At 37.9% G+C, this 12,867-nt stretch overlaps 1 protein-coding gene across 5 annotated transcripts in view; it reads right to left on the reverse strand.

The window, feature by feature from the left end:
• khdrbs2 (KH domain containing, RNA binding, signal transduction associated 2) overlaps nucleotides 1-12,867 on the reverse strand; it is an 85,465-nt gene that overhangs the window by 43,007 nt on the left and 29,591 nt on the right. For all 5 annotated transcript variants that reach the window (XR_005637186.1, XR_005637187.1, XR_005637188.1 and 2 more), the window contains exon 4: nucleotides 9,818-9,964. Coding sequence is in view for 1 of the 5 variants with exons in the window: in XM_039784845.1 (XP_039640779.1) it covers nucleotides 9,818-9,964 (147 nt within the window). In the remaining 4 variants the exon portion in view is untranslated. The remainder of the gene's footprint in view (nucleotides 1-9,817; nucleotides 9,965-12,867) is intronic.

The raw sequence follows: 12,867 nt of genomic DNA on the forward strand, positions 1-12,867 counted from the left end.
TGAATAATTTGAAACATATTATGTCTGTGTATGTTTCTTTGCAGAGGCGTTTGTCCACAATAAACAGTTTATTGTCATTGAAATATGTTCAGTGAACCAAAGTCACCTACATTAAACGTCAGTTGTCAACAACACGTCACCAACTGGGAAACTCGGTTGGAAAAATCTAGCCCGAGTTTCCCACCTCTGATTCCCACAGGAAGTGACGTGAATGCTGACGTTTTCACTCGGAAAAATGTTTTTCCGATGTCTATGAACGCAGCATAAAACAAAAATATGGTGTTTTTTGAAAATTATACCATGTAAACCTATTCTGATACAATCTCAAATTACAATTATGAACCTGAAAATGAGCATAATATGGCCACTTTAAATAATTTATTTAGGCCTTTAGTTGACAGGACAGCTTAGATTTGAAAGGGGAGAGAGAGGGAGAATGATATGGAGTAAAGGGTCGCAGGGCAGAATCGAACCCACGACCACTGCGGCGAGGACCAAGCCTCTGTATGTGGAGCACACGCTCTAGCAGATAAGCTGCAGGTGCCTCAGGTGTTGCTATACAACAGTAAATGAACTGCACATTCATTCATGAGATATCATTTTGTGTAGAATGCATTAATATGAAAAGGACAGACCATTAATGGGTGTGCAGGCTCTGTGCAAGTGAGATTACAGCTCATACACACAGTATAATCTAGTATTCTGGTGGATTGTGTCACCGTTGACAGATATTTCACCTTCTTTTCATGCTACACTATATTTCCATTATCTATAAGCCCACCTCCATCACACTAAGTCCTGAGGATATTACAGCAGAGTGTTTGCCAACTCTGTGATTTGCATCTTTTTGACACTAAATGTAATCACATTTTTAACAAAAGCCTATTATTAGATTTAAATGATTCTGTGTGAAAGGCAAACACTGTGAAACTCAATAGACAATTTGACAATAAATGTCTAAATGTGTGTACAGTAAAAATTGTGGACTCATTATCAGCCAAATGTGCAATCACACTCTTGGTATAAAAATTCATCATTTTCTCAGCTTTTTTTTAGCTTGATAATGTTGGTGGGTCTTTTCAGCATCAATTTATCAATATGTCGGAAGAGGAAAAGCTCCTCTGTGGTTACCTTAAATCTGAGAATAAGACGTGTGACATTACAACTAGTTTGGCAGCCAATCATTGTCCAATATGCAACTTACACAAGTGTGATGTGGAAACTCGTCTCCAGTGCACCATATAGTGAAAATGTATTTTTAGTGAAGTAAGAAACATCTTGTATCCAACAGTTAAAGGTTCTCTGTGGAGTTCTTGACCACTATTAACGCTATGGAGCAACGCTTTTGTGTGGGTCCCCACTACCACAACAAAGATATTGAGAAATAAGTCTGAAAAGCCAGTAAACACAGATGTAAACAATACAGGTTTTTAACTATTATGAAAAATCGGCTTTCCAAATGTTTTATCAGGAAGGAAACTCAACATGTTTCTTTAAACCTCAAAGAGACACACAATGTATTTTGGTGAGTAACACTGAATGTAAACAGAAACTTTGTTTGTTTACAAGAATACTCCACAGGGCCCCTTTAAAATTTGCATATTCTAATATTATGCATAGTTTAATGAGGGAGAAGGAGTATATATATATATATTTTTTTTTTTAAGTTTATTTTTTAGGGCATTTTCAGCCTTTATTGTTGACAGGACAGCTGAAGACATGAAAGGGGAGAGAGAGGGGGGGAATGACATGCAGCAAAGGGCCGCAGGTCAGAGTCGAAGCCCTAGTTGTAGTGAACTTTTTTTGTGAAGAAACTATATCAGACACAAATTGTTTCAAGCAGATTCATTTCAAGCAGAGTACTTTTATATGTCTTAAAACATGTCTAAAGGGGATCTTTAAGATCCTGAGCTAGATGACACCAGAACACGTTTGGATCTTCAACCATCGATTTAGAAATGTATGTGTTACAGTTCAATGTGTCGCTTTATGACCATAGGCAGATACAGTAGATATTCTCCTACGCAGAGGTTCAATGATGCCAAATTATTTAGGTACTGATAAAGGAAAACACAAAAAGTACCACTTCATAACAACCGCAGAATATTTTGTCACACGTAAGCATTGAATATTTTGAATATTAAATGAATTATGACATGCAACAAAGGTCCCCAGCTGGAACGAATTGAGGACAAACGGTCCAACAATTGCATATTTGTCCACCTTGCACACCTCATAACACAAAAACAAACTTGTAAAACCAAACTTCAGCATAATTTTCCTCAATTTGATGTCACATTGTCCGAGCTCTCCATTTAAGGTAATAGGATGTGTCATACAGACAGGGACCATATGATGCACACATTTTGACTCCCACATGTCACAGGAGGAGTAGAAAAAAGAAATTCTCATGGTAGATTTCACTTGACACACCGCACACATGTGCTTCTCTTGTTAATGAATTAATAAGGCCTACACCACTCTGATGATTTGAAGGAGACTGGTAGGGATTTTAATTGGAAAGCTGGCAGCTTATCCAAAGCACAACAAATCTGCCAGAGCTTGTAAAAGTTAACTGTTGACAGAGGCGTTAACATGAGTATACAGAGATAAACCCCACGCTGAGGCTTCTCGGGTCACTGTTTGCTCACTGAGATTAACTCTAACCATGCATGATCCTGTGCACACACACCATGCCCTTCACAGAGCTTAAGTTAGACTTTAAGGGGTCAGAAAACGAAGCTTGGTGATACCAATCACTCTTGTGTTTTTGTCTACCTGCTACATGTTTCTGTTGCTGGCTGCGTTGACTGATTTATTGTCCTATGCATTTGGCTATCTTATATCTCAGTGATATGAGTCCGTCTGCTTGCTGCAGGACCATTTATGAAAGAACTGCTCCTGTAGTCTTGGACATTTTTCTGGCAAACAATACCAGATAAAAATGAATTCAGCATTTTTGGATAAAGAATCTCAGTGGATCTTTAATTACAAAGAGATGTTGGTCTCCTCTGAGACTTGAAGCATTTAGTGACATGATTTTAATGAGTAAATACATTTTCTCCAACAGAAAAAAAAATCCAAAATTAATCCCAGCTTTTGAATCAGTCTTTTTTGGATAACTAATATAGTTATCTAAAGGTAGCTACAGGGACTATTTGATCTATACTATTAATACCACTATAATGAGATTACTATTATAACATTTGAAGATGTCAGATGATGTATGTCAGGAGATGCATTAGCTTCTTTTGATGACAGAGCTAAGAATTCAGTGGTAATTACAGCATATTCAGAGATTCAGATTTATGGCACAGAGTGATGTGAATGAACCAATTTCTATTTCCAAGAGCTAACAAAATGTCTGCTTATATGTATCTCATGATTGATCAGCTGACGCAAAGAACTCTTACCATCTCCATCCATCAAGATGACTGCAACCCCCCCTCATATGTGGTGAATGGGATGTTTCAGAAACAGCTCTAACAGAAATAGCTTTCTCTCACAAAGTGTTGTGTCTGCAGTGTTAGATGGACAGAAGTTAAATGTGTGCTACATCATGTTCCCTTACACAGCAGGCACACAGGTCAATTTGCAGGAACGTATGGTTCTACAAACATGCACTCATATTGCAGAAATGGCACCCTCAGAAAATTAATTTGTTTCAATTTACAAAAATAAATGTCATCTGTGTGTTAAAAGCAGTGGAAAGGAGTTGAGTGGATTTTTTTAGGCTGTGGTTTGCAATAAGATCAATGGTAAAATCCGACTTTACATCTTAGAGAGAACGTAAATCCCTACAGTGCACAGCACGTGCTGTGTGCAAATACCATCTTTTTCAACTAAAGAAGGTCTGAAAAACCAAGCTGTCTGGCATAACAACCTACTGAAAGATGTTCTTGTCCTCCCATAGCACATCAGGCCAGTTGATCCAGAGGCACAGAAGCAGCTGTTCTTGATCATCTGCATCTTGATATGATGTTTGTTAAGTTTTGTACTGTGTGTATGTCCATACGTTTTTCAGCATGAGTTGCTAATTTTTAGTTTCTAACAAAAGAACTGGGTGTAGTCAGATTTAAACCTTAATTCCTAATTTGGTGATCTGTGCTTTTGCGTCTCACTTTATTGTGTTTTTATTACCATGGTTGCATGGTTTGATGCTGAATACATACTTTTGAGGTCCTAATGCAGCAAAGCATGAGTAAACCCCAATTTAAAACTAAAATTTGTTTATACTTACAGTACCAGTCAAAAGTTTGGACACACTTTCTCATTCACTTGAATGGGAAAGCCTGTCCAAAGTTTTGACTGGTACTGTATATATAGTGCGCTATTATAGAACACAATCTATGTTAATAAACAGTGTTGGGCAAGTTACTTCCAAAATGTAATACATTATAGATTACTAGTTACTGTCATTTGAGAGTAATTAGTTATATTACAATATTACTGTCTCTGAATTGTAATGCTTTACACTACTTTTGCGTTACTTTTGAGTTACTTTCACCAAAATAAAAGCGGAAGTTTGACTTGGCAGGTAGCTTGTGAATTTCACCACGGCATCAACAAAGTCTCATCTTTATCCACTATATACATCATAATTTATTCATATTATTTTCTATTATTAATCTGAATCTGCAAAATACCTAAAGCTATAAAATAAATAGTTAAGTAAATCGTACAATAGCTTACTTGACTCTGAATTGTGGTGGACTAGTAAGAAGTAGCCTAATAAGTAGGAGAAAATGAAAAATACTCAATTAAAAGCACCTTACAATTGAATCGAAGTAGCCTATGGTATAGTTACTTTCCACCGCTGATAAAATGTAATGATATTATGTGTAGGAAGACTAAACATTAATTCCCGACATGTTGTTATCTGTCAGTTGCTTGGTCACATTGCTGTCGGCACTGACAGGTCACTGATGTCTCTATCTACCGTCTCTGGTTCTGGCTCTGACCATGGGAAGAGTGACGGGACAGCTCGCTTCAATGCAGTGTACAAATGTATCTGTCTCTGCAGTCATTTCAACCATTGAATCCAGCAACAGGAAATAACACTCGCAGACTCTTTTTTCTGTGAAGAAATGTTTCGCGGTGTTGGTGAATTCTTTAAAAAACAAACGCCACTAAATGTTGCGTTAAAATGCGTTGTAACTCGCATTACTGAGATAGTAATGGGTATATTACCGTCATTTTATTAGTAATGCGTTATATTACTGCGTTACAGCAAAAAGGAATACATTACTGTAATTGCGTTACTTTTGTAACGCGTTACCATCACTGTTAATAAATGTCAAGTTCTTTAAAGTTAACTCAACACAAATTGCACCTCTCTCATTTCCACAGCAAAATTGGACCTGCATTGTTAAGAACACCTGCGCAGTCTGGATCTTTGCTGAAGATAATAATGCAGAAGACTTTGCATAAGTGCCTCTGCAACATCAGGCCAATCCTCAGTGTTGGTGATCAGGCTCATTCTCACATGGATCAAATAGATTATATAAAATGCAAACACAAAACAGTCACGTTTTAATATGTACTGTATATTTTAGTTTGACTTCACATTTGACTTCATGCTAAAACCAATTACTCCCACATATCTTGTTCAAGCATCTGTGCCACCCTCCGTCTGCCAAAATGCAGTTTGGCCCGAGATGAAGGCCACAAGCTTATCCAGCTGAGAGCAGGAGCTCCTATCCTTCTCCAGTGCTTGTCGCTCTCAGTCTGTATCTACAATATTCCACTGATTAATGTTCTTGTTTGAATTTCTTTTCTTTTCTAGGGTGCATAACTGTGAACTGACAGCATTGACAGCATTTCTGTAGTTAGATTTTGCTTCACGGCAGATCTGAGGGCTCCCGTTCAGACAAGCTTGCTCTCCTGATAAAGCTCACATTCAGACAAACTGTATTTCTTGGCAGCCTGTGTGTTCTATTTCTGCTCAGGACTAAATTAATTACACAGCATAATGCATGTAAATTGTAATTGGAAATTGTCACACTGTTCACGTGAATGTGTTTTTTTAATTGTGATTCATATCAGAAGATACACACAGTTTTTTTTATATCAGAATAAAATAATGTATATACATTTGTCCTGTTTTGTAGATAGGAGCGCAGAAGGAAGCAGGATTAGAAAGTAGAAAAAGGTGTGCACACTCTGGCTACATATGCATTTCTATTTCATTCAGATGACGTTTCGGGCCTTCCAGCTTTCTGCAAGATCAACAATTATCATTTTGAAAAAGGCCTGAGGGCCGAAGTGTCATCTGAACAAAAAAGAAATGCACATGGATTCAGTGTGTGTATGTTTTTTTTCCTACTTTTAAGTCTACTTCTAGTGATCAGCACCTCACTATAACCCTGAGCATTACCTTCCTGTATTATAAATTACAGGGCTATTTATTTTCAGACATCATGGGGATGATGCCACATTACAATGGATTTTTACTTTGGTAGAAGATAGAGCACATTTGAGTTTTTGTTTAAAGATAGATGAGAGGAAAGAGGAGTACAAGTGAAGGAAAAAAATTATCATGAGTGACTCACCTAAGCTCACATGCTGTGATAGATTGTCAGCTGTAACCAGCAGCGCAAGTCACTTAACTACACATGTGGCATTGTTGGAGACAGCTACACGTCTCTGTGATCCCGCCTGCTGCATCACTTTGAGTTGAGATTGGTCTCTGAAGCATAATGGCACATAAGCAGGTGTTGATTGGCCAATAGAGAAGTACTAGTTTTCCTGTTGGGCCAGCAGTGAGAAGCAATGGTGTTGTACACCAGCTGGCTCGATCATGCATGTTTGTAACTGGCTCATAAATAAAGTCAATTTTTTCTCCTGAGCCAGCTTGTATTTGGTGCATTCTACATTTTACATGCTGAGCTGACAACAAACTGATGTAGTCCACCAATTTAGAATTGCTCTCCAGTTTGAAGCAAAACAAATCAAATGAATTCTTCCTCCTTTTCAGACCTGGCGTATATATTACCCAGAATGCAACTCGACCGCTGACAGTTTGATTGGAGATTCGGGTATGTAATGCTAGTAGCGGCTAATACAGCCTTGAGCTTCAAGCAGAGATGAGCATTGGACAACAGAGGTCTGTTAAGCTCACTTCTTTCTAACACCACACCTTCATATTTTCATGCTGATTTTTTTCAACCAAACCCATCCCTAATAGCAATTCACTTGAAGTTGCACTCACAACAACAACAACAACAACACAGTAACCATATTTGTTAATACACAGTGAAGCAATAAAAACAAGATAAACACGCACTTTCCACTCTCCACCAGAGGCAGGAAACATCTGTCACTGGATACTGACAGATGCCTGTTGTGTCACATTATGTGCAGTTCATTTGCAAATCCTTTGCCAAGATCCCTGAAGCAGCAGGCATGTGCTATAAAATCATTGGTATGGTCTTAATTCTTTCATGTTTTTCTATTTTTTTAAATTTATTTGATTGATTATTGAATTTCGGGACAAAGTGATGTTTTCCCCCTTTCTAACTTCTCTAAATATTCTGGGGTTTCATTTCTACTCACGATGAAAAGACAATGAAAGGAAGGAAATAATGATTAAGCAGCAAGATATAACTTAATCTTAAATTAATGTTTTTCTAGTATTCAAAACCCATCCTTTCAGTTTGGATTAGCATTTATAACTAGATGCAGATTTACTAGATTTCCTGCAGAAAATGCATTAAAAAAGTCATAGTATGGTATGTTGAGAAAAATATTTTAAAGTTTTAGTATAGTATGTTGAGAAAAGTAATTTAAAAGTCAAAGTATAGTATGTCGAACAAGTGTCACGACAAGGGTTAGCCCGGACTGGGTATCTAACCTGGGTCAGAGTCTGCAGTGACTACTTGCTGGTTTGCTGTTGGAGTAGTGCTCTCCACTGTGCCACCAAAAAATGTATGTTGAAAACAGTCATAGCATAGTATGTAAAAAAAAAACATCATGACAAGGGCCAGCCCGGACATGGTATCGAACCTGGGTCAGAGACCGCAGGGACTACGTTCTGGTTTGCTGTTGGAGTGTTGCTATCCACTGCACCACCAAAAGATTTATGTTAAAATGATTCATAACATAGTTTGTCGAAAAAAGTCATAGTATGGTATGTCGAAAAAAGTGGAAGTATAGTATGTTGAAAAAAGTGATAAAAAAGTCATAGTATAGTAAATCGATAAAAGTCATGGTATGTAGAAAAAAGTGATAAAAAGGTCATAGTATGTATGTCGAAAAAAGTAATAACAAAGTCATAGTATAGTATGTCGAAAAAAGTCATTAAAAAGTCATAGTATGGTATGTCGAAAAAAGTCGAAGTATAGTATGGTGAAAAAAGTCAAAATATTGTATGTCGAACAAAGCCGTTAAAAGTCAAAGTGTAGCATGTCGAAAAAAGTCAAAATATTGTCTGTCGAACAAAGCCGTTAAAAAGTGTAAAGGGCCAGTCTGGGCTAGGTACTGAACCTGAGTCCCCAGTGATTACTTACTGGTTGTATGTTGGCAGCAGTGCTAACCACTGAGCCAGTTTGCCATAAAAGTGTTTATGTTGAAAACAATGATAGCATAGTATGTCGAAAAAAGCAATTCAAAAGTCATATTGTAGTATGTCTTTATGTTGAAGAATTTATGTTGAAAACAGTCATAGCAAAGTATGAATGCTGCTGAATCAGCATTTACACAATAATCAATCATCATTGGAGATAGCATTGTCCACTCCCACCTGCCACTAACTAACATTCTATGTGCATTCTCATCTACAGTAAGGATTTTCAGCCTTTATGTCACTTAGTTAAATCTTCCTGAAATGGTTCTTGATTTTCACAAACTATTGTAAAGCCTAAACTGTCTGTGCTTATTGAATGTGTGCACCTATTAAAAAAGAAATGTATTACAGCCAATCCTGTGAGTACACTAATTAGAAAATGTTCACTAATTTAGAATACATAATACCTCATCTTTTCTCAAGGCATTGCAATAAAGCAAGAGCTGAGACTCTGTCAGCAATGTATATTCTTGGAAAGACTGTGTGGCAGTAAAGCATCATATTTACTGCAGTTTGTACAGTGACCACAACCAAATATGTTTAGCTTTTACTTGACTTCCTATGAAATATTTGCAATCCTTTGAAGAACTGTTTGAAGACAAAAGACCTGTATGACATGGGAGACATGTCCAGTGATTTATTTTGAGTGAATTTGAACACACAGAAACATCAGGAGCAGATTAATAACCCTGTATTCCTTTACTTGTTTTTTGGCAGACAGTGTTACGTAATTTGTATTTGGAAGGCTTTGAACTGCTCGGTGCAGATGCAGTATCATCATCCTCTTGGCTCAGTGAGCAGACATGCTTGTAAATACATTGGCTCAGTATAGGACGAAGCATGAACTCCATAAAGTAGACTCATGCAGCACGATTCCTCTATTAGGCTTGTCATATTTGCAAAGCTTGATTAATATTTACAGCTTAGACTCAGCAAGAGTACAAAACATGCACATTAATTATTGCTAAGTTCTCCGGGCTATAAGTTGCTGGAGTCTTGCTGAAGTTTTTCCCATACTGCACTTTAATTGCTGAATACATTGTTTTTCATTTATAAGTAAGGGCAGTGTAGGGCAGTGGTTGTAATGCATATGAAGCTTCACACTTATATCTTACTCTTATGTTAACAAATCCTGGATACTGTAAACTCTTTGTTGTCAATAAGCCTGGTGGAGAAATTATCAAGTCAGCATATGTTTATATACCGCACAGGAATGAAAATTAGCTGGAAAAAATAGAATAGTATTAAACTTACTGGAACTAGGAATTTTTTTATCTCCTCCAAGGCATGACTCATACGGGAATAGGCCTCTCCAGGTGGAGCAAAGACTTCAATTAAAACATGAAGATCATTACTCAGATGGGCGTATTTGGCCTCCCCACTTTTCCTTAATTCTTCTTCCTGTGACAAAAAGAGAGCAAGTGAAGGATTTGTACACACAAAATGCTATTCATCTATAATACAAAAACTAGCCAAATGAAGTATTCCTACTCTAAAATAATTTTTTTTTAAATAAAGAGGTTTTGCTTTGACACACAACTCCACCTTTTTTTCCTTTCATCATAAGCATCTCTTACAAAGGCACAGGCTACAACCCACAGTTACATTTATGTCCAAGACAAGGAGACACTTGAGCAATCACTACATTCATCACCAGGAAGACACTTGTACCACACACATTGACATTTCTAAATGAAATGGGACTTTTTCCTCATTTGCGTAAGGAATAACAGAAATAACATCTAGAGAATAATTACTGCTCATCTGACAACTACAGAAAAAAAACTGTTTTTTTTCCCGATAGAAATTGCATTTTGTGAATTGCTGTGAAGAAAACTCTGCAGGCTCCAAAAAAGCTCCCAGAAATGTTTAAATTAATTGACATCTCGTGACCCAGACGTGACATATAGTTCAATTCATCTTGATGGTCAGTAAATTAATCGGCAAATGCTTGTGCTAAATGGATGTGAGGTTCTTCAAGAGGAAAAATCAAGGAACAAAATGAAAGAAATAGTGTCCTTCAAAAAGGCAAAAAAGGGACAAAAAATTATACTGATAACTATATCAGAAATTTATATCACATAAAGATTGAGGAGGACAGGTATATTCAAAAGGGTCTTATGCTACGTTTACACGTGGCCGGCTATTTTCATAAACGGACATTTCAACCTCTCGGTTTTCAGAAAAGTGTATATATGTACCCGTGTATATATGCCGTCAATGCCGTCAAGAGCATGCCAGACCTGTAGGTGGCAGTGTAACGAGAAGCTCAAGCCCACGTTAGCCAATCAGAATCCCGACAATAGCAACAACAGCAACCAATCACGTCCTCTTTCTCTCTCTCGGCTGCCTAAACCTCCGTTTGTCTCAGTTTACATGCAAACGTGCAAACGAAGTTTTCCAAAATCTCCACTTTGGCCGGAGTTTTTAGAAATAATCGTTTTCTGTGATAAAAACAGGGTTTTCGTGTAAATGAGAGGCCAAACCACAGGAAAATATCTGCGTCTTCCCTTCGTGTAAATGGGGCCTTAGTGTTCATACAGTCATCAACAGACAGGCAAAAAAAGATTAAAAAGGTAAAGAGGTGCAGCTGGGGAGGCAGCAAACTGATTAGCAGATGAGGGACAGGTGTGCCAGGCCGGAAAACACACTGAGGACGCCTGGTGGACAGGTGAGGCATGACAAGGGCTACATTCAGACTGCAGGCAAAAGTGGCCCAAATCAGATATTTTGGGGGTCAAGTGACCAGGTCAGACTTCTTCAGAAGTAGTGTGAACATTCAAATCTTGCCCAGATCAGATTTGACGTTTGTCACAATTATGCGCTAGCAGGAGTCTTGAGGAGAGGTGCTGACAGAGATAATCAAAAGTTGCCCTCGACATCCGAAAGTTTTGAATAAACTGCGTCTCTGTGAAGCTATTCACAGCGCAGTCCCACCGCTCCTGGCTTCGTCTCTGCATCCACACAGACCTCTGTAGTGAATTTGCAGCCATAACCCCGCAAAAGGCCAAAATAGCCAATTTGGCTCTCTTTCTCTTCATTCTTCTCCTACTCAGCACCTGCTCATTAATGTTACGGCTGCCATTACACAAACCTTTTGAAATAAAAGCGAAAATGCTTACTTCCTCCATAATCTCCCTAACTTTAGTGCAACAGTGTGCTGCGTCTGATATCGTTGTTATTGTTCTTTTGCGCATGCAGGTCAGTTCGAAAAACGCAAACAGTTCACACTTGAATGTGATATAGGTCACATTTTAAAGCACCCATATTATGCTCATTTTCAGGTTCATAACTGTATTTTAAGATTGTACCAGAATAGGTTTACATGGTTTAATTTTCAAAAAACACCATATTTTTGTTGTACTGCACAGCTCTCTCTCACTGCTGCAGATCGTCTTTTCACCTGGTTTCTGTTTTAGCTACAGAGTGAGACCTCTTTTCTTCTTCTTCTGTACTATCTTTGATTGCAGAGCTCAGATTTAGAGCATGTCAGCTAGCTAACTCTAGAGACAGTAAAAGAAAGCCTGTTTCTCCAACTTTGGTCAGTTACGAGACTTCTAAATGAGGGCACACATGTAAGTAGTTCTTTTGTAGATTATGGTGAACTTGTGTGTGTTGTAGCAGTGCTTTGCTATTGAGAACGACGTAGCATGCTAGCGTTAGCATTAGCGTTAGCATGCTAATGCTAACGGTTAGCATGCTAACGAGCTAACAGTTGTGGTTAGCCAGCTCATTTCGGACTGTGACGTCACAGTCCGAGCCGATTTTGAACAGCTCACTAGGAGACTGAAGGCAGGACACATTCAGAAACTGTATCTCACTCAAAACAGCATGGATGGATTTTTGTCAAAGTTTGTATGTGTGTGGAAGCACCAGAGACACAAAAGAACACCCCAAATCCCAGAAAAAGTGATTTTTTCATAATATGGGCACTTTAAAAGGTAATGTGAACAGCCAAACAAAAAAATCGGATCTGAGCAAAAAATTCGAATGAAGCATTAAGACTTACGGTGTGAACGTAGCCAAGTTGACACACAGATATCCCTCTGTCTATGTCCCTCTGTCTATGTGGGAGAATGGAAAGGGAAATGATGCAGGTGTCACCATGACAGAGACAAACAGCCGGTAGAGTGTGATTTCTGTTTCTACATTATATATATATATATATATATATATATATATATATATATATATATATATGATGACTCCCTCTACATCCCAGGAACATAAGAATCAAGAAAAAGTTTGGCAAGGTTTCCAGGTTTGCTTTATCTAATTGCAGATTCTATTATTATCATGATAAA

Source organism: Perca fluviatilis, chromosome 19 (assembly GCF_010015445.1).
Source record: "Perca fluviatilis chromosome 19, GENO_Pfluv_1.0, whole genome shotgun sequence".
NCBI classification, from domain to species: domain Eukaryota; kingdom Metazoa; phylum Chordata; class Actinopteri; order Perciformes; family Percidae; genus Perca; species Perca fluviatilis.